Source organism: Clavelina lepadiformis, chromosome 6 (assembly GCF_947623445.1).
Source record: "Clavelina lepadiformis chromosome 6, kaClaLepa1.1, whole genome shotgun sequence".
NCBI lineage: Eukaryota > Metazoa > Chordata > Ascidiacea > Aplousobranchia > Clavelinidae > Clavelina > Clavelina lepadiformis.
In genome coordinates, this window is record NC_135245.1 from 529,299 (window position 1) to 550,957 (window position 21,659).

The 21,659-nt window shown below is 39.1% G+C and overlaps 1 protein-coding gene across 1 annotated transcript; it reads right to left on the reverse strand.

The window, feature by feature from the left end:
• Nucleotides 1–60: 60 nt before the first annotated feature.
• Nucleotides 61–21,658, reverse strand: LOC143462096 (uncharacterized). The gene is made up of 57 exons (XM_076960138.1): nucleotides 21,649–21,658; nucleotides 21,164–21,235; nucleotides 20,491–20,554; nucleotides 19,349–19,470; nucleotides 19,157–19,226; nucleotides 18,975–19,099; nucleotides 18,570–18,693; nucleotides 16,818–18,436; nucleotides 16,008–16,133; nucleotides 15,640–15,832; nucleotides 15,449–15,531; nucleotides 14,882–15,017; nucleotides 13,381–14,780; nucleotides 13,163–13,288; nucleotides 12,971–13,072; nucleotides 12,680–12,823; nucleotides 12,392–12,589; nucleotides 11,922–12,023; nucleotides 11,599–11,775; nucleotides 11,304–11,437; nucleotides 11,012–11,176; nucleotides 10,745–10,931; nucleotides 10,612–10,674; nucleotides 10,295–10,527; nucleotides 9,889–10,069; nucleotides 9,521–9,650; nucleotides 9,393–9,455; nucleotides 9,105–9,274; nucleotides 8,606–8,860; nucleotides 8,324–8,450; nucleotides 7,939–8,157; nucleotides 7,674–7,829; nucleotides 7,360–7,592; nucleotides 7,048–7,190; nucleotides 6,688–6,885; nucleotides 6,139–6,306; nucleotides 5,805–6,015; nucleotides 5,368–5,501; nucleotides 4,910–5,121; nucleotides 4,449–4,616; nucleotides 4,220–4,345; nucleotides 3,934–4,099; nucleotides 3,639–3,864; nucleotides 3,393–3,566; nucleotides 3,171–3,315; nucleotides 2,969–3,087; nucleotides 2,773–2,849; nucleotides 2,597–2,707; nucleotides 2,303–2,431; nucleotides 2,150–2,212; nucleotides 1,997–2,089; nucleotides 1,790–1,906; nucleotides 1,566–1,690; nucleotides 1,348–1,470; nucleotides 949–1,094; nucleotides 663–784; nucleotides 61–553 (listed from the first exon to the last, which is right to left on the reverse strand). Exons 1-57 carry the CDS (start codon nucleotides 21,656–21,658, stop codon nucleotides 392–394), a joined length of 10,767 nt encoding a protein of 3,588 aa, XP_076816253.1. The 3' UTR covers nucleotides 61–391.
• Between the last annotated feature and the right edge of the window lies 1 nt (nucleotide 21,659).

Consider the following 21,659-nt stretch of genomic DNA (forward strand, 5'->3'; position numbering starts at 1 on the left):
TTTCTGATGATGTTTGTTATTTACGAGCATACAAAGCCCGAGTTTTCATGAACAGGCAAGAATGATAGCCAGCAATGTTTATTCACACGCGCACTTATAACTAGAAGGGAGAAATCAGTGTTCATCTTTAATAAAGTCTTATACTTTCTTTATACGTTCAAGCACAGGTTCGACGCGATAAGAACGTGGCCGATTTGATGACGTCAAACCTCACCAAATAAGAGCAAAGTTTCAAAATTGACGTCATACTCTACTTGCGCTAACACCAGGTGTCCAATTCACACACCGGCTTTGAACAACATGACAGGAACTAGCAGCCTTAGTGCTTCTACGTCATCACTACAAACTAAGTGGGCTAATATTGGTGATGAAACTTGTGACGTCACAATCATCACACAGTTTTCACTCTGTCGTCAGTCGGTGTGACGCAGCCTGGGGCCTCATAGTAAGGGGGCGGGGTGTCGTCTGCTAATCTTCCAGCCTTGATTGGTGCAGATGATTGCACTGCTGGGGGCTGATTGGCTAAGCAGTTGAATGGCTTGACAAGATCCAACTGGAAATACAAGACGAGGCCAAATTTAATGAAAACAGACTCTGGGTACGAAATCCGGCGCCGGCAAAGATAACTCGTTGTCACTTTTGTACTTATGACGTCATCTCACCTGCTTCCTCGAGTACAAAATCTTCCCAAGAACAAAACTTGTTATGATCGCTACGGTAACGATGACGCCAACCAAGCAACCAATCAGGATGCTTTTCCAGCTCTCAGGCACAAACGGATAACCTGATTGGATATAAACAAGTTCAAAAATCATCCGCGAATAATTTTCTTAAAATTTCTGAGAAAGAGTTGGGTATCCACAGAAGTTACGTTGATTTTAACCAAGTGGGCAAGCTGGGTAAGTCCTACATATTCGCACTCAAAGCTGTCTGCATATTAGCACAAACCATTATCGGTCGGACATTCGCTCGCTCCTACGCAATCGTTGTCGTCATCAAAGACAGACTGCTCAGGGCAGACGCAGAATGTGAGAGGGCGACATCTAGAGACGCATGACGGTGGTGCGATGTGACCGCATCGTGGTATGCACAGGCTGAGTGCAGAAACGAAATGACAAATAGACATAAACATATTAAAAACAAAGTGTAAGGGTATGACAAATTCTCTGTAAATATGGTCGAGAGTTGTATCGGAACTTGAACCTTTTGTCTTTGATTGACTTTACACAAAACAAGGAATTCGGCTCCAACATGGTCGCAAGAATCACGATCGTGAAAATAGCAAATATGGTCGACATACGCGCGTGTTCGACGCCAAGTGGTAATTTGTTTAAAAACTTTCCATACCTTGAACATAGCTTTCTTTCCACTAGCGGCGCTATACAAGATAGTTCGCCAACTAAAGGTGACGTCATATCAGTGACAGCAGACGGTTGGACAGTTGTGATCACGTGAGGAAGGGAAAAAAGCCTATAACGGAAAAAATGTCTTGAGAATAAAGTTGCATGCAGCGTCAGAAAAGACGTGAATTCAAACATGACGTAATCAGCAGAATAGAGACTGACGCGTAATATCCGTGCGCTACATCACAGGAGCAGGTGATTCCCCTGATCTGACCATCAAACCCTCTCTTTATCGCCACCACGCGGCAGTCCTCGCCCCACCAAGCGAAGTTGCTCCATCTTCGACACTAAGAGGAGTAAGAGTAAAACTTTTCAAATTATTATTTAATAAAGATTAAATAAAATATGTGACGTGATAATATGCTTTATTATCTCACATTTCCCACCTCAAGCCTAGTGGAAGAGTCGGCGTACCATATTTGGTCAAAATCAATTGTGACGGAAGAGTTGCTAGGCAACCTAAAAGATGCATCTCGACCTGATTCCGGGTTCAACAATGCGACCTACAAATGGGGTCATACTGTTAATACGTCATTTCCAAAATCAAAGTTACCTTTTCTATTTTGCAAGTTGGATAAGGCGATAATACTCACAGCTATGACGTTACTAACGCGTTCCGCTTCACTGTCATACCACGTGACCACGTTGTGTTCGAAAATCCCTATGGCAACGCAGGCACCGAGACACTAGAAATGTCATCATTAAATTAGGCAAAATCGAAACAGAAGGTTGCATTTGAAACCTACCTCCAAGTTAGCAGCGCACATCCAATCATTGAACGCCTTACTCACTGATGACGAAAACGAAACCTGTGACGTAGGAAGGCATCAGTACCACACCACAGCATACAAAATAGCACCATTTCTCATAATCTTATCAAAATACCTCTGAGTACTTACCTGGTAATCTGCGTCTCCAAACACTGCGCTTTCACTTATGACGTCATACTTGCCCACAACCAACTTTGAATTTTCGCTCGATACTTCCAAAGGAGGTTCAAAGTACGCCACCGCGCGGCAAAACTGTGTCTAAAAGGGCGAAACGAATCGTTAGAGGAGAACTCACCCTGTAGAGGTTACCCAACTTCACCGCAGTGGGGTAAATATTTCACCAACCATTTAAAAGTCCCAAAAGATCCAGGTTTCATTTGCTTGGTATCAATTTCAACCAAATATGACGTCACCAGACCTTACCTTAATTTCCATGACGTCATTCCGAAAATTCAAGCGCGGACTAATCATATCTCGCGATGCCGGATCACGTGACTCAAGGACTGCGTCATGCAAAGCTAGAATCTCCACCACCTGCAACAATGACGTATGATGACGTCACAATAAAGTAGGAAGGTAATCGTGGAGTTCTTCCTCACCATTTCATTGGTCAGGACGGGATCAGAGGATTCTAGATCTTCCAGATCTCGCTTCTTTCTTGAAGAGGAAGACCGACCTGAGAAAAGCGTCCTCATGTGAAATCAAATTCAAAAGTATTTCAGCAAATTAACCTGAGTCTCAATTTAAGGCGCAAAAACAACTCCATCACAGGAACCGCTGTATACCATTTTCTACCTTTGAATATTGATGTCATAATATTCCCTGGTATAGATGACGCGGCGTCTTTCGATTGGTTGGAAACACCAACACGTGAGTAAACGTCATTGGCGGATTGGAGGGTCTCAAGTGCTGCACTATTATGATGTAATAAACAAAGTTGAAATAGTAAAAACGAGTGACATCAACTTGATTTGCAAAATGAGGTCGCTAATCTCACTATTCAGTTCTCGGTTTTACGTCATCGATATTTCTCGTGAAGTCATCAGCAAGTTTCTGTATCTGCTGTTCCTTTGCCACGTCATTATTATCGGAGAAGGCGTCACCAAGTGTCGCGATCAAGGCAGCGGCCTGGACAGGGTTTCCTTTTGAAAATAAAGCATTTCGATTTGTTACGTCACAGTCGTGATAGCCTGGTGTATTCGACAAAGCGATGACGTACCGGTCAACAATGCCTCCTCTGCGAGAGTGTTGACGTTGCTGAATGCGTCATTTCCGCTTGATGGCGTAGTAGCGTTCAGTCTCACCCTGACAGTTACCTGAGCAAAGCTGCGTTTGACGTCATCATCATCATTTGCAACAAACATAACCACTGTGACATCATCAGCGCCTTCATCTAGAAAAAGTTATAAAATTTCAAAAAATGACGTTTTTTTAATTGAGGAGAAAAACTTCATAAAAAGACTACCGGGAGGTGGCAGTAGAATTCCACTGATTTCACTCGATTGTGAGAAAGGAACCAACAGAGTGAACTTGAGTTTTGCGCCCGACTTCTTGTAATAACCGAACTTATAGACGAAGCCCCCTATCTCGTCGTCCTCGTTGCCTAGCAACGAATCACTTAAAGGATCAAACCATCCGGTGGCGCGCAAGGTGAAGGCGGTTGTCATAGTAACGCCAATTGGAGGATCAACCTGACAATCAAAGACAAACATAACTGATGATTGCGACGTCATTAATGAAGATGACTTGAATTAAATCACCTCAAGTTGTCCTCCCAACGGAAGTGATGACGTGAAGAAATCTACGTCACGTATGACGTCATCAGCTTGGAGGTGGAGGAGTGTGGCGATGATGCGGATCCTGTACTTCTTTCCAGGCTGTAGAACATTTTGCTTCAGAACGAGAGGAACGTGAGCTTGAGAGGAGCTAAAATAGAAATCAGATAACCCAGCGCAAATCATCGCCATCTAGTGACGTTTATTTCATTGATGATATGCAAATTAGTTATTTTCGCATATTTAAAATGATTCCATAGAAATCACTCACCCGCCCACAACAACATCCCTAGTAATTGGGGTCGACGATGAATTGGATAATTCCAGGATTTCACTCAGTCCATCGCCGGCCTCAGATGACCAGCTTATTCTCACATTTATTGGTGCAGTGTCAGCACTAAAAGTCATGGAAATAAGTGCTGGGTGTTGTAACTAACAATCCTACAGGCATCTTATAGTAATCATGGCGGCAAATATTTCACTGATAAATGGCAACTCACTTGCTCACTCGAGCGTAAAATCTGTTAACACGTGACACTGAGAGAGGCTTCAAAACTCTCCTCAGTTCTATCCGTGGGAGGGCGACAGAGAGCTTCTTGAAGGTCAGCAAAACAGAGTCTTGACTCGATCTTGCGGATCCTTTACTGACTCTCAGCGTAAAGTTGTATCTGGTGGAAAGATGATGACTCTAATGCAGTTAGGTTGCAAGCCATGGCTTCAGTGTGACAAGGGCACAGATGCAATTTAGCTGGTGACCACAACGATTAGTTGTACGTGGACAAACTTTGAACTCAAATACACAAATCATTAACTGGCACAGATGAGTATGAATTAATTGACAAAAGCCTGTTTTCGAGTTATTTGGCACAAGATTTTCCGAATCCCCAACTTCGAGCTTCCCAACATCCCAAATCACATCGACAACTTATAACATCCATATCAGGAGGCGCCAGATACTCACGTTCCATCTATCGGAAACAACCAAGCAGGAATAGACAACACTTCCGGGATTTCCTGCAAGCGTGAGAATATCTCTTCCGCCCTTACGAGTCTTCCTTCCTCATCTGGGTCGTGGATGACACAAGGAAGTCCTTCTATGTCATCACAATGCCACGAGTAAATCAAAGGAGTTGGATCTTGATTGGGGTCAAATGAGTTCACCCCAATTAAGGTCTGTAAATATGGGGTCACAGGTCAAACAATAGTTGTATTATTAAGTAGAAACTTAAGTAGTACACATAAAGTTACTGCTTCGCTACTAACTCATATGCACCAGCGAGCAAGAGATATAAACCACGTTCATAGTGCCAGTGCTCGGGGAAGCCAGAACACCACCGACATATTGGTTGTGTGCATAGTAGTTAGCCACAATGATATACATGAAAAAATTACAACACAAATAATCCACTTGTAACAAACCAGTTGCTCTGATGAGTTGACGAAACCAGATGTGTGTTGGTGTTCGATCCTGGCAATGAGCGCTTCACTTTTCACAACGACCTCAACCTCAGCGCTGTCGGAACTAGACAAGCCATCACCAAAATTATAAGTGGCTGCAATATAGAGATCGATCATAATGCATTGGTGCAAGTTAAAATATCAAAAATAGCTGCACGGCACCCTTGGAAAAATTTCACACAACGATGTAAAGGTGTTTTACGTAAGAGGTCAAGGGTCAGACAAGTTAAATATATTTCTGAAGAGAGCCAAGCTGAAAGGAAGCTTTGTGTTCTTACTTCACATTTTTCATGACTTACGTTTAAATAAAGCAAGAAACAGCAGACGTTGATGCAATGGAAAATACCAGTTGTACCGTTATTTCTAATTCAAGCTTAATCTAAGTCATAGTAACGCACCAGTAACAATAAATCTGTAAGTTACTCCAGCGACTAGAAGTCCTCTTGGGATGAACAGACTCGATCTCCATATTTGATCTACATCCTTAAGATTTTCGATTGCAAATCCAACAGAGGACACGACACTCCAGTCATAGACAACTTCTCCATCATCCTGCAGAGTGTTCCGGAGGAAATCCTCACAAGCATCAAAGAGAACTTTCGATTTCGCCTGCAGTATGAAATAATGACTCAGCGGATCCAACAACAGTGACTCAGAGAATTTACACCCAGGCAAGTTAAAGTTAACTCAGAAAACGGCCAACTTCAAGTTTAGTTTTAACTTTTAACGCACCGCTATCTTCACATTGCGACTTGCAGTTATGACTCGTTCCTTCTCTCCTTGGATTGAAGTTTTGATGAATCTTGGACGACCTTCCACGGCAACTGCATGGCTCGCAACTTTGCTAAAAACTCCCAGCACGTTCCTCACTTGCAGATGGAAAGTGTACACAGATGCACTCTGGGGGGGGGAAGAAAGATTTTGGTAAAAAATAAGCATAGTAATATTCAAGTAAGTGAATAAATAAATATAAATCTACAGAAAAAACATGGTGTTATAAATGTCAATACAGGAAAATTATGTCTTCATACTAAACAACTTAAGGAAGACGACATAATAAATAAATGTACAGAAAACTATGGAGGAAAACAATATAATAATGTTTAGGAGCAAAATTTTGAGAGTTGCTCATACAAAGAATAAACACCAGCGCCAAAGGTGCTCATACATATTACATATCTTTTAACTCTTGTGTTCATTCTAAATATTTCTATAATTGTCAAAAAACAGATAAATGGTGTCTTTAGATCAAACAACGTGTGCAAGACAACATGATATCACCTGCACATGGCCAATGTCTTCCGTACCGACTGATTGACGACTTATTCGAGTCCAAGTCACATTGCTGCCATCTGGTGACTGACGCGTCCAAATAAACTTTAGAGGCCAATTGCCGATACTTTTCCCAACTTTATAGAATAGCTCTCCGTCACAAACCCCGACCGCTGTGGGCCCACCCAGAGAGAGCTTAGGGGTAACCTGGGTTGAAAATGGGTTAATGCTGCAGTGGTTTTGTGTAGCTAATATTTATTAATCATTATCTAAGTCATCCTCAAATAATTGATCAAAAGAATCCAATAGAAGCAGTCAAGTCTTAAATGTTACAAAATCTCATGAGGGGAAAACCCGCAAGTAACTCACCGCGCGTCGAGGATAAAGAATTTCCACCCTGGTGAGAGGGAATTCCCCGTAGAATAATTCTCTCCCAAAAACAGTGGCACCCTCCAGCAGAAAAATTTCCCCGATGCTTTCATCCGAGCCACTCCTGTCATCAATTTCATCGGCTAGCACGTGATATGATTGAAATATAGTCAAAAAATACAAAAAGCATTGTTACAGACACAATATAAGCGCAGAACACTACGGGCACACAAACCTGTCACATTGACAAATAGATAGTGGTTCAAATGACCTAGCAGTCGTATTGTTACAAGCAAACAGCATGGCACCTACCAGCACGACTGAGGTTATTGAACAGCTTCGAATTTGCAGATGGTCTGATGTAGACCTTGCTTGATTCCCGCCCTACACAGACTGATTTCGTCCCCAACAACTTAACTGAGTCTGGATGAAGGAAACCGGAACAGGAATAACTGGGTTTAAAGTGCAAGGGTTTGTCGAATTCAATCACAATGTAATTGAGGTCATCAGAGAGTTGGGCATCGATGACCCTCGGTGCTGTCTCCCTGTGCAAATGAGACCAAACAGTATAATGCATGGACAGACCAACTCAGAATACGATGACTATTAAGAGTAAAATAGATTACCAGTAATAGAACTTTACAATTTTGTGTCTCCTGAACAATTCACCAGCTGAGTTCAACTCTGGCAGCAAAGCCAGGTCAGGCTCGACATAGACATTGACCTGACCTGGACGATGAGATGCCGGCATCAGGCACATCAGCTTTGTGGCACTGATGTACCTACCAACGACAAACTCACGTTTATGAACAGAAGATAGGACTTTGCTAAAATTGAGCAAATAGCCGACAACGGAATTAAGATTTTACAAGTTAATCCCTGAAAACATACCTAGATTTTCTGTTGGCAGTTTGGGTAATAATCTTCTTTATGACATCATAAAACTCAAAAACACAAACATATGAGAAATCAGCTATGAAACCATTTCCACTGATAATGACAGTTGTGTTGGAGTCGATCTGTGCAGACTTTGGAGTAATACTTCTTACAGCAGGCCAGTCAGACGTGTAGAACAGCACGTTGTTCGGGAATGTAACAACTAATTCTTCCCTAAAATAAGAAATTTACTTCAACGTTTGTAAACAAACCATTTCAGTAGCATTACCAGTAGGTTGATGGCAGAGAAAATAAATGCACAGTAAATGAGTAAACATTGTGTAACTATCTATGAATAATGGATGAAGAATAAATTTTATTTGACATATGTCATTCTCACCTGTTCTTCTTTCTCAACGAACATGTAACCGTTGCCACAAACACAGGATATCGCACATTAATATTTGATGTCTCTGCTTTCACCAAAAGCGCAATGACGTAAAAGTTCTTTGGAATAATTTTAAGACCTAAATGTAAGAGTTGTCACTACAATGAGCAAACAAAAAATTCGAAAAGCACAAGTCACAATCCAACAACACATCTGGTTGGGCAGGTCCGAGTGGTCTTGGTTACAAACTAATATAGCTATTGACTTCTTCGTACCAGTAGATAACCAACTAACTTGTGTGCTTAAGATGTTTATGGTACTTCAGCACAGTCTTCGCAGAGGTTATATTCGATGTGCCGATGTCCACAGAGATATCCTTGACATCATACGGTTTAGTTGAAAAGTCGTATAATGACCCGTCCAGAGTACAAGCTGCGTTGTGGTAATCGGCAAATCTTCCGGTGAGGATGACGTAGAAATAATCTTCATCACTCCCCACTTGATAAGAAGGATACAGGACGCTGAGATCCGACACGAAACTCACACAGCCTGTGATGTCAATGAAAGATTCGACCAAATAACGTTCAGTTTTGGCGAAACCACAGGAAGCAACAATAATAATGTAACAGGAAGAGTGTTCTGTGGTGGTTGTGCGTGTATGACGCCATTTTACTCTGACCAACTTTCAAGGATCAATTTGTTTGCAACAAGATTGCAAATTGGAAACACATCATAGCATTGTGTGAGAAAACACTGTAAAGAAAACTCGGCGATGGTTTCGTCATAACTTTACCTTGGTTGAATGAGGGGTCATCTGGGTTCAAGCAGGCCCCACAATCATCGAAGACCATCTCGCTGTTGATCTCCCCATCACAGCCCCTACATGTTGAGTTATCACCCCCACAAACTCCACAAGCATCCTCGATGGTGTACGTGGTGTTGGCGACCACGCACGCCCCACAACTGCAGGGAAACAAAGAATTGAAACAGAGGCCGATATCAAAAAAGAGCTTTTCACATTTATCCGTTCACTGGGAAAAATGTAAATTAATAATTTTCTCTTAGACACAAACGCTATCACCTGTTGACAGGAGTATCCCCGAAGCATTTACCAGCACAATCTTTGACCCTATTCGGTCGTCTCCTAAACATGGAAATTATATTTATCCTGTCAAGTTAGAGTAATATCATTTGTAGTGAGGAACTGACCTGTTTTGGCAAAACCTGCAATCGTCCCAGTAATTTTCACCCAGGCAACTCCCCCCGCAATCTAGCCCCGCATTCACCTTAATACCGGTTGTCCCGTCCGAACAGACCCCGCATTTATCAATACTTGCATCTAAACAGAGATAGTTACTAGATCATTATCAAAACCTATTCATTCTATTTATTCATCAATTCATTTCAATTTGGCGATTACAAAATAGGTTCTCATAAACAGTAGACATAACTTCTTGGATAGAAAACACAATCAAACCCAGAATAAGTATTTTAGGTCTGGGTGAAGTTTAACTTTTTTTCTTTCCAGTTTTACACGTTTTTCAGATTCTTGTCACAACCGTAAGAGCAGAGCCTACTTCCATGTCTCACTCCACTGCAGTCAACGCAGAGGTTTCTGCCTCCACAAACACCGCACCGGTCCAACTTGAGAAGAGACGACTTGACCCCATCACATCCGGCACGCTCTATATAACCCACCACATTCTCCGCACTCACGAAGCCTGTGATATTACTTGTGATGTCATAGCATGGCTCATCCTGTAATACAAAATCAAAGTCGTAAAACTGTCAACCACCGTAAAACACACTGAGATCACATTCAGTAAGTTAAATTTAACTCTGTCAAAGAATAATAAAAAATACAATATCACGAATCAAAATAATAATAATTATATTAATGATACAGAAATCTTCACAGACAAAGCAAGACCTACTTAAACAAGCACTTTAAATGAAATGATAATTAATTCATCGAACTCTCACCTCATCTGCGCAGAGGTCAACCACAATTACTCCTGTTTCCTTGAACTTTTCTATTAAAGAATCAAATTTGCGCGGAAGAATTTCAAGTTTCCGGGCATTCCAGATCTTTATTTTTAATTTAGTGTTCACTCTTGCCTCATCAGCAGACCAGAAAGTGTCAGATGAAACCGGTTGAAACCGGATCATACAGGATGGAGATACGAAGAGAGCTGGCTGCATTACAAGGCCATCAGCTAAATAATCCAGAAATATTTTTATGAAACTAAAGAACTCCAGCAGCTGGAAATATGAAATGAAATAAACCACAGATCTCAAACCTCTGCCCATAATTTCGGATACTGACAACCACTTTCTTTCATCACAATTGATCTGCCATTCTCCTGTTTAAAGACAATTTTAAAATAATTAACTTAAAAACAAACATCCTAAAACCACGTTATGTCCACTTGCCAAGACGGCTCCCTTGTGGATTAGTGACCACAATGCTTAAATTTGCTTGCAGGGGTCCAAGCCTAGAAAGTTTGCTCGCCATTGTTTGAGTTGGAAATCCACGATTATCGGCGACAATGAAGGGCACAAGCGGAAGGGGAAACCCCTGCAGTAGGTATCGAGGATGGACGTTTAATGGGGGATCCACCTACATGAAACATGTGGATTTTTAAAATTTGTTCGTTGTTTATAATTCAAAATGTGATAACGCTCACATAGACATCTTACCAAGATATTGAACCTGGTCCACCGAGCACTATGTTGGTATTTTGCGAAGAAATAAAGATTTTGAGGAATTTGTAAAGAAGAAGATTTTATAACAAGTTCATCATCAGCGTTGAACAAAAGGTGATTTTCGACATCTAACTTCACCAAAGATCGCTTGACAACCTTCTAAACCAGCAGATAAATACAGAATGATAATAGGTTGACAAAGGTAGTAAATGAAAGCATAACTTTTCACAAGTAGCTGAGACCCTTGAAGAAGCTCACCAGGGAGATTCAAGCAATACATTGATACCTGGAGCTGCTGGACAGTGAAACCACGCAGAGTGTCTTTGTGGAAAAATATTTCAATTCTTTGTTGTGCGATGAAATCGAACAACTGCTGCACATCTCTGCTGCTCTTATCAAGTTTCAATAAAGTGGAAAGACCTGCCAAAACATGAACAGAATTCATCTTAATTATGATAATATGGTAAACTACAGTAATAAATACGGTAACTCAAAATCAAGTTATAGTGAGAATGCGCAAGTACTTCTTTAATTACCAAAGTACATTAAAATATAAATTTTTAAAAGCATCTAGTGCTCACCTATGACATCATAATGTAAATATTGGACGACACGAGATACTTCGATTTTAATTGGATTCCATTCATCAGTTGAAAGGAGCGCAGATGATGAAGTGTCTTTAGCAATCTCATCCATTATATCGTCCTCACTCAACCCATCTCGTTCCTTGGGATAAACCAATAGACCAACCCGTAAGTCTAAAAAGACAACAGATTGACACCAATATTTCCTAAATTAACATTTTACATCGTGTTTAGGTCACTTTCATTTCATTTGTTGTCGCTTATCTTCAGATTTTGACCCAAGTTATTACAACTATGGGCACAGTGGTATAATATCTGACCTTTCTCTTCATCAACTGAAGTGAAAGTTGCCTGCACCAATCCAAACTTGTTTCCATCAGTTGGCACAAACCTTATTATGTTATTCTTGTCAAGTATTGTGCCTGAAAAATGTTATTGTATATATTCGTGTGTAAGTGTATATGTCATACTTCCTAAACTGTGGCTCAAAAAATGGAACAAACTGTTTTGAACAGACTTTATTTGTGACTAAAGCACCACATTTAATATCTATTAACTTTTAAAGTTGTTCCATTTTTCGATCTTACATAAGCCACAACCGGTTTTGGTAAACGCAAGAATAAATAGACGACTTTATTAACAACAATACATCCTGTACACCTACTGGCTAAGCTGAGTTAATCAAGGCTTAGAGTATTTATCAGTTTCTTTTTTATAATTTAAAAAAAAATTTAAGATTAAATTATATGCACGAGTAAGACCTGTAAGATGTTTATTATTTAGTTCCCACCTTCTCTTGCACATATCCAGCCCAAAGAACACTGGAGTGATATTCCCGCGAAAGGACCATCGCCAAATTCTGATTCTGCTGGATCTTCATCAAGATCAAGTCTCTTGCGATTAACCTCATCAGGATTCTTCACTGGTTTTCTGTCACTCAGATTTGGCTCCACCTCCTCTCTTCTCTTCCTAGAACGCTCCTGGGTCTCTGGAGATCAGGAAAAGTAAAATAATAGCAACTCAAGAAGATAATACAAGAAATCCTTCATGAAAATATGAGTTTAAAAATCTGCCTAACCTTTATATTCAAGTCTGCCGTCCTCAGAGTTTGGCAATTTCTTTACTTCCACAGGACCAGTTACTGGCAAGAGGTTGATCAGCAAGATTCCTTTGTCTTCATCGGCATAACTTGGCTGGTAGGGAAGTACGACTACTGGAAGGTCTTTGAAGAACAATGGAAGGAGAACGGTGAATGAAAACAATTGAGCATTGCTATGACACGATTATCAATGACTTCTCATCATGTTTATCATGATTATGATGCGCACCGTGATTATTGCGATTATTCACATCATGTCAATTGTCTTACCATCATCAAGGTACTCGTGAGGTTGATCGGTGATGTGAGGCTTCACGCATGAGCGCAGATGTTGTGAGATTACATCCAATGATGAAGAAGTATTCCTTGAACCTTGACAATATAATTGGTATATGACAAGATGGTACGAATGACATATAATTTGTCCTAACCAATGAATAATTTATGAACAGGTGGAAGTACCAGGTGAAGTGCTTTTAACGAAGCCTTTATCAGTTACAGTGGACAGCAAATCAACTAAAATATCAGCAAACGATGTTAGATTAGTGCCTTCTGGAAAGTTCTCTTCATAAGCTTCATGCATCATTCCTGGAAAATATTAAAAATTTTCATCCTATATCAGTTAAACATAAGTAGGTTGACACAACTTAAGATAATGATGAGATTATAAAGTCACAAACCTGACATTGTCATATTGTTCATCAATGATTTCATGTGTGAAAAATGTTCATGCATAGTAGCATTGGTTATGTTGCTGCCATCTGCTGGATGCTTAAATGGTGTGCGATGAAATTGAGTGAAATTCTTCGAAGTGTTACTTACAATTGCGAAGGAATCTTCCATTGTTTGAGCATAATGTTCAGTGGTAGCAAATATGTCAAGTAGTGTACCGTCAATCAAGTTCACCATTTCAAACGCCTTAATAAATATAAGAAATCGATTTAAAAACACCATGTTTTTAACCATTTTGACTCGAGTGGAGTTGGCAAGGTCTTCATGATCAGTTGGAATATCTTCATGAAGATCAGAGAAATTATTTCTATAAAGCAGTGTGCTTCCATGCAGTCTCGACCAGACAATGAATTCCCTCAGAGTTTCATAAAAGACTTTGGTAGACTCTGAGTGTTTAAAGATCGAACAGATAAGATTTTCTTCTCCATTCTCCTGGCAGATCTTCCTCTTTAAGTGACTGCCATCAGATGGAACATCAACGTTGAGATCTTCCTTTAATGGGAAACTGTCATCTTCATCATCTTTGGAATCATGAGAATCACCACGATCATCTTCGAAATCATCATTAACTTTCTTGGAATCATGAGAATTATCACGATCAACTTTAGAATCATGAGAATTATCATCATTACGATCATGGGAGTCTTCATGTTCATCAAACCACTCAAAGCTAATATCTTGTTCTTGAGCAAACTCAGAATTGATTCCGGTGAGTAAGTCATTAACGTCTCTTACTGATAAGTCAACATACAAATCAGACAACCGATCGCTGCTAAAAAGATGAAGTGATTCCATGAAGAACTGAATCCAAGGCACAGGAGACATAGTTGTGTCTGCTTTCCTGGTAGCGTTATGGGAATATGGATCAGTGTCATCGTCATAGAAATCATATTCACCCAGATTATCGTCATACAACGTATCAAATTGATATTGATCATGATAGTAAATATCATAATACTGATCGTAGTAAAATCCATAAAGGTCATCATAATGTTCATAAAGTTCATCATAACGGTCGTATATTGCATCATAAACGGCTTCAACTCCATCATGATGGTGAAGACTGTGGAAATTATCCAAAGATAACTCGGAAAGCAGATGCAAAGAGTGAGAAAACGTTTTCTTGAAATTAGTAAAAGATCGTTTCAGCTTCAACAAAATCTTGTGACCACTTCTAAGCGCTCCATACTGGATGTCGACAGCATCTCTCAAGCCGTCAATACCCAGGCCATCAGATAGTGACATCACAATTGCATTCTTAAGAGCGATATGTCCAATGTGATCTTTCACCTTCAAGCCTAAACGTGGAATCTTCTCAAAAGAACTTCCGTTAACAGATGGCATATATCTAAAATTCAAAATAACTTTAACAGTTTAAACTCACAAACCGAAAAACAAACGTCCAGTTATCTATCATGCAACTGGTTCACTGCAATTTAAAAAACCTACTTTTGGGTATAATTTAAAATAAGATTGGAAACATGATGTTCTGCATGTAACCAGTCATTGGCAAGACTCCTACATCCCTTTCTTTTGGCTGCTTCTATGCTATGCTGGGACAAGGCGTATGCAATGAGGTCAACACCTGTGTTTCACATGTCTTTTAGGGCATCTCACATTGTTTATAAAAGATTAACAACAAACATGATTAATAAAAAAATAACATATACAAAAAAATTATATTGTCTAAACCAGGGATGTCTAACCTTTTATTATAGTGGGCCGCATTGTCACTTGAAATAATTGAATGGGCCGCAAAACCTATTAAATTTCAAGAAAAATGGGTACATAAAGTACATACTTTTGGAGTGAAAATGACTAGCGGGCTGCACAAAAATCTCAGGCGGGCCGCACTGTGGCCCGCGGGCTGCAGGTTGGACATCCCTGGTCTAAACTATAGAACCAAATTATTTTGTGTGCGCCAAGTATAATGCACCAAGTATTATAATTTTACAAAATACCTTTACAAATAAAACCAACCAAAACGGAACTGGATTGTGAGTAAAATAAACTCACCAAAGAGTTGTTCTTCAAAATGTTGCATCAAGAATTGCGTGAACCTTTCTTTGTGGTGTTTGTAAGTGGCGGAATCATTTTCACTGAACAAACCAAGAATAAAACTGATTTTAAAGCCCAAAGTGATACCATTTACAGCACCATGCACCGTAAAACAGTTTAAAAGCAAATATTAATGCCTATTTCTTTACATATATCCATCAACTGACTCATCATCTTTATAATGATCGGAGATTCCTCCAGATATCTCAGATGTAAAATTGATCGGTTTTCCCGGTTTTGAACTGTTGCTATTTAAATCATGATCAGGTTTTGGATTTGGTTTTACGCAAGATCGAATTTGACCAATCAGGGTTCGCCAAGATAACCAGACATTGTTAGAATCTGGAATAGATGGTGAAATTTGCTAAATTGTTCATCTATTTCAGAACAAGTACGCAGGCTATAAGTAGAAATATAAATAAAAGGCTTATTAATAGACAAATAGTCTATTAACATAGAAGTAGGCTCATCAACATGAAAACTATATCCAAGCTACCATTAAATATAAACTTCTTACCACTTTTGTTGCCAGCTGTCCAGTTCTGCGTTACAAAATCTATAAAAAACCTCGTGAAATGAACTTTTTTTGATGTTTTGTTAAAATTTTCGTTTTTTTGATCAGCAGTTGCATTAAAGACTGGATCTGAAAAGAAAACTTTTTAAAAAAACTACCAACTCAGAATTAACGATGCAATAATAAAACTGAAAATAGAGATTTAACCAGCGCTTCTCAACCTTTTTTTGTCCCAGGCCGAACTTATGTTTTTAAAAAAATTGTACACCCAGTGGCATATTTAGGCGTTTTTAAAAGCTGAGTCTAAAATTCCAGCAATTTTCCCACCTTGTACCTCACCCAAAATGCACGAAGTGCAAAAATTTGGAGTTCTTAGGCCTCAAAAATGGCTTTAAAACGCCTCGAAATGAGATGTAAATCTCTCGTTTATACAAACAAAAGTTCACTGTTTACGATGTAGAATTTTGAAACCCGTTTATTGTAAACTTTCTCAGTTATGTTGTAGCCAATAAGTGGTTGCAAACAAGGGAATGTGATGAACAAAAAGGACCAAAAAAGCTTATGGCCCACAAACAATTGGGTTCATGAGGGCATTTAAAACAATTGGGTTCATGAGGGGTTGGGAGATGGCCATCCTCTTAGTACACAATCGAACAGGAACAGTTGCATTCTCACTCAATTTCAAAGCGAAAGTTGCAAAAAGTGATCACATATTTCTTCACAATGACACCCACAAATTTCGCCAAGCCCCATCAGTGGAGCGAAGCCCCACGTTAAGAAACACTGGATTAAAGAGAGAGGCAATTTCCGCACCTTCATATAAGTCAAATGGTCTTGATTTATTCCCTGCAGTAAACGGTGATTGATGTTCGAATTCTTCATGATATTCATCAAATTGATTATGACGGATGTTGTTACTATGAGATGGAATGTTGAGCAAGACAAGTAATTCTGAAGATAAACTCTCGACTTCCAAAATATCAAGGAAGTCAAGAAAAAAGTCAAAATCACTTCGATTCTTCATCAACTCTCCAGGATGGTGAGTTGTGTTCAAACTTTCAGGCTTTTCTTGCAGCAAATTACTTTTATTTCTAAGCCAATCAGCAGCTTTCATTATAATGTCACGGCCAACTGCAGCTAAATCCATATCAGTCCAGCAGAGTGTGCCCTTGTGCTCATTATCGTCACAGTTTTTGTTCAAATTTCCGATAGATTCCACTTGGCCAGTTTCATGAGAGTTTTGCTTCTCATCTTCTTGGGATGGTTTTCTGGGTTCAGTGTTTCCATCTCGCAAATTTACTTCAGCTTCCTTTACATGAGACACGTTATGGTCCATTGTGTCTTTCCATTTTGGGAACACTGGCATGTCTTCATTATAATTAGCAACTTTTTCTGCTAAAACTTTGTGGATTTCTTCTTTAATCAATGACACAAACAAATCCAGCTTTCCAGTTTTTTGCAATTTTAAAAAAGTGTTGAACAACAAATTAATCCATGGATTTTCTTCAGCGCCATCTTCATCTGACATTATGATTCCATTACCAGGACTTGTTTGACCGTTCTTAGGATGGTCAGCATGAGTATCAGGTAGCTGGCCATCATCAAAATTGCCAGGAAAATCATTTTCATAATCAAACATGCTGCCTTCATTATATGCAGGAGATTTCCACGAAACAGGACCGGCTTGGGCGAAACCATTTCCATCGAAATTATTCAAATTCCGGCGGTATTCAGTAGCAGCATGAAGTTTCCACTTCAGACAACTCAGTAACAGTTCAAAGTCAGCCGTGGAAAATGTGGAGTGGTTCTGATGAGAGGCAGAATGGTTCATATTTTGCAGATGGTGAGCCAACCATGAAATTTTATCCAATGCATCATTTGAAAAATGGTGCTCTTGGCTCTGGTTCACGCCATTTAGGTTGGCACCGAATGAATGGTTGAAATTTTTAACCATATTAACCAGCTGAGCTGAAGCATTGCTTTGAAGCCGAGTCATTGAAGTATTTTTGGAATCTCCAACCCACTCTTTCATCAATTCAGCAAAGAATGGAATTGAGTCGTTGCTGGTTTTTTCAGACTCAAAAGTTTTATTGCGTAAATCTTGTAAAAGTCGTTGCCAATCACCAACATCCATGAAGTTTGGGAATTTTTCCAAAGCACGATCACAGATTCTGTCTTTCACAGCCGAGTGCTTTTGCAAAAATATTGCCGAAGATTCTTTCAATCTGGCCACAACATTCCTCAGCTGCAGCCATTTATTAAAGATGTGCGGTTGCAGAAGATGTCGCCTGTACATGTCAGATTTTACTTCTTCCACTGAGCTGCCTTTTGATAATGATGTCACAACAGCATATTTCATAACAGCATAAACCATGCGATGACTGAAGATGTGAGAAATTTCAGACTTCTGAGAGATGTTGAGAGAAGTTGATCTAAATTTTTGATATTTAGCGATGAAATCATCGAAACAACCAAACAATGTCACAACGTTTTATTTTATAAGCTCTAACTTCATTGAAATGATGCAAATTAAATTTTTAATCTGAAAACACTAAATTATCTTACTCGTGAAAAAATTTGACGAGCATCTTCGAAACATAACGCTCTGCTTCAAACCACTTCTTGCTAAGATCAACGCATTTGTCATTATTCTGCATGAAATGCTTCATCGCATCCATGTTTACAGCTCCTAGAAAATATTTAAAGTAATTCTACGTCCATAGTTCACGAGAATTGTTTGCTACAGTTTTGCAACTTACATAGCCATGTTATTAAGACAGTACATGCAAGGTGAAAACTTTAACATACATTTTCAACCCAGACTCAGCACGAGTTATGTCAAATGGTAGATTACAGGCCTTTCAAGAACAACCACAGGACATTTAAAAACACAACAAGTCACAACAACACTACAACATGGGATTTTGATAAAACACCTTACGGACATTTTTCGCAAACAGAAAAGTTCACCTTCTCCATAACTTGTGTGGCCGTCGTCTTCAAGCGGGTTTGTTTTGTGAGAAGAGTGAGGGGTATCTTTATCACTCCCTTGAGGTGACGTCGACATTTCATCATGATGGTCGTTTACACTCGCCCTACATAAGTGATTATGACATAAAAAACCAATGAACCTGGTTAACCATTGTTCATACCTCAGGTGACCAGAATTCCCTGGCGCCTGCAGTAAAACGGGGTCTTCACTACGTGTGATTTGCAGCAACTCTGCAATATAAAATTTGGGTGAAATCACGAACATTTTCAAATTGACTTTGAAATCATTTAAAATGAAAATTTTAAAAACGGAATTAGTGAGATAAGCCCAATTCAACAACACCATATCGTACCATGTGCTTGCTGAGTTTGCACACCTTCATGGGTGATCTTGCTGGCTTCAAGATGTGCTGGAGATGCATAGTTCAGGTCTCTTTTAGGAGGTTCATCGTTAAGAGGCTTCTTTTCACTCTCTCTGTGAAACATTTAACAAAAGCAAGATGAGTGAGGAGCTAAGTGGACTCATCACAACTGCCAGTTCATGAGCAGAAGATGTCAGCATTGTGCTACAAATTATATTATTGCAAATGCAGTGGCACCATTCTGCACTGGCACAGCGCACTCTTTTCCAAAAGCACCAAATTCTTGTATCAAGTTGGTGTTTTCAAGCAATTTTAGTCGATAATTTTAGTTACTTTATGAAAAATATTTCCAGTGCTCACATTTTCGGACGTTAGTATAAGCCTGATTTTGTCAAGTTGTTGAACCTTACTTAATAGTTTTGTTTGCAAGTGTAAATAGCAAATCAATCTTTAAAGTTTTAAAAAATATATATTTATATTATATGAAGCATGTAGCACATAAAAGTAACGGCAAAGATTGCGGATATTAGTAAATGAGATACCTCTTAAACATTTAAATTACGCTAAGTTTGTCTAAGAATCCCTTTACAAGAAACTGAGAAAGAACTTCTTTCTTGAAACTGAGCAACCGCCCAAAAATATGTTGTATTATACCGCATAAAAGTTAAGACACCTTGGTCATTTGTAATTGACAAAAAAATCTGTTTCTTTGATCTATTTTTGAATGTGTCTTGCATAATAATTGCAGAGTTTTATTCAAAATATTCGGTTAGTTTCATTAATTGTTGTAATTTTTTTAACTGGATACAGAACAGTTCAACTCTTTCTTAGTAAACTTGGGTTTAGCACAAGTCCATGGCTTGATAAGTCACGAAACTCTGTGAGAAACTTTACAATAACAATTGAGTCCAAACTCAAGAAGTAAAAGACGCAAATATTTACCATAAGTTCCAACCCAAATCTACTAATGAAAAATGAGCGCATTGCTTTGAATTCTTAACATGCATATTATAATTATGCTTGTCGGCATAATTATAGAATAGACAGACATCTCAAAGAATCACAGACATCTCAAAGTGCAGTCTAAGGTCAAGAATCTTCTCTGATCTTATTTATAAATTAATAATACTAACCCAAGGGGTGGCGGAACTGGTGGACTAACTTCTTTGCCAAATGCTTGCAAGAACACCAGACATACTGCGAATAAAAAAATGATGTTAAACTATTGACATAATCAATGTTAACTCAAGTTTTTATTGAATAAAACTGGCCAAGTGCTATTTCTCTATGGTCTGCATCTCTCATCACAAGAAACATCATCAGCCCAACTAATTAAATTCCTTCTGGTTAATTGGACAGCTGAGGTTACAGCGAAAGAATTATGCAACTCACCCACAATATGTGAAAGAACAGGGTTCTTTCAGCTTTAGGGTTCTTTCAGCTTTACAAGGACAATCAAAATAAACTCTCATTTTAAAAGTTCAACACATTATACAGTCTAAATAAGACTTTCAATTAAGATGATGAGGGGATGCCAGGACAGGCAAATTGACTACACTTAATATATGGGAGACAACTGCCACACAGAAAGTTATTAAGGCTCCAGTTTACCAAATTATGATATTTTTGAATAAAAGCAATAAGAAGTGGAGATCATTAATATTTAAAATAGTTCAAAACTGTCCTTTTGTCGAATTGTCTAACACAAGCTATAATTACCAAACAATGAACTTATTATGACAACAGCAAAACCAACCTGTTATTTGTGATAAAAAAGAAAAGGGTGTCTATAGCTTGTGAACACACCTGATAATGGTGCTTCATGGCACAGACATTTTACAAGGTTAAACACTTGGTGGTGCCAGACAAAGCAACAGACTTACAATAGCCGAGAAACCAAAAGCATTACAAATAGGACCAACTTGGTAAGTAGTTTTAAAATTTAGTCAAAGCCAAATCCAATCTTATACCGTGTTGAAGCACTCAGGCAAACTATATACCAGTACAAGGGTCACCAAACTACAGCTCGCGGGCCAGATCTAGCCCGTTTTACTGAATCACAAATGAGCTTATTGTATGGCAACCTATTAAAGAATATAGGAATTTGGCCCGTGATCGTCAGTTCTCATGCTTATTTCGCCCTTTGGGAAAAAAGTTTGGTAACAGCTGTACTAGTCGGTTTATTGCTAATTAAAATGTTTCAACTGCATTTGTGGTAGCAATCGCCAATTGCTTGGCAGTCTGAAACAAGTTTTTTCAAACTTAGATTTTGTTTTGTCAGAAGATGGCACCGAAACTCATC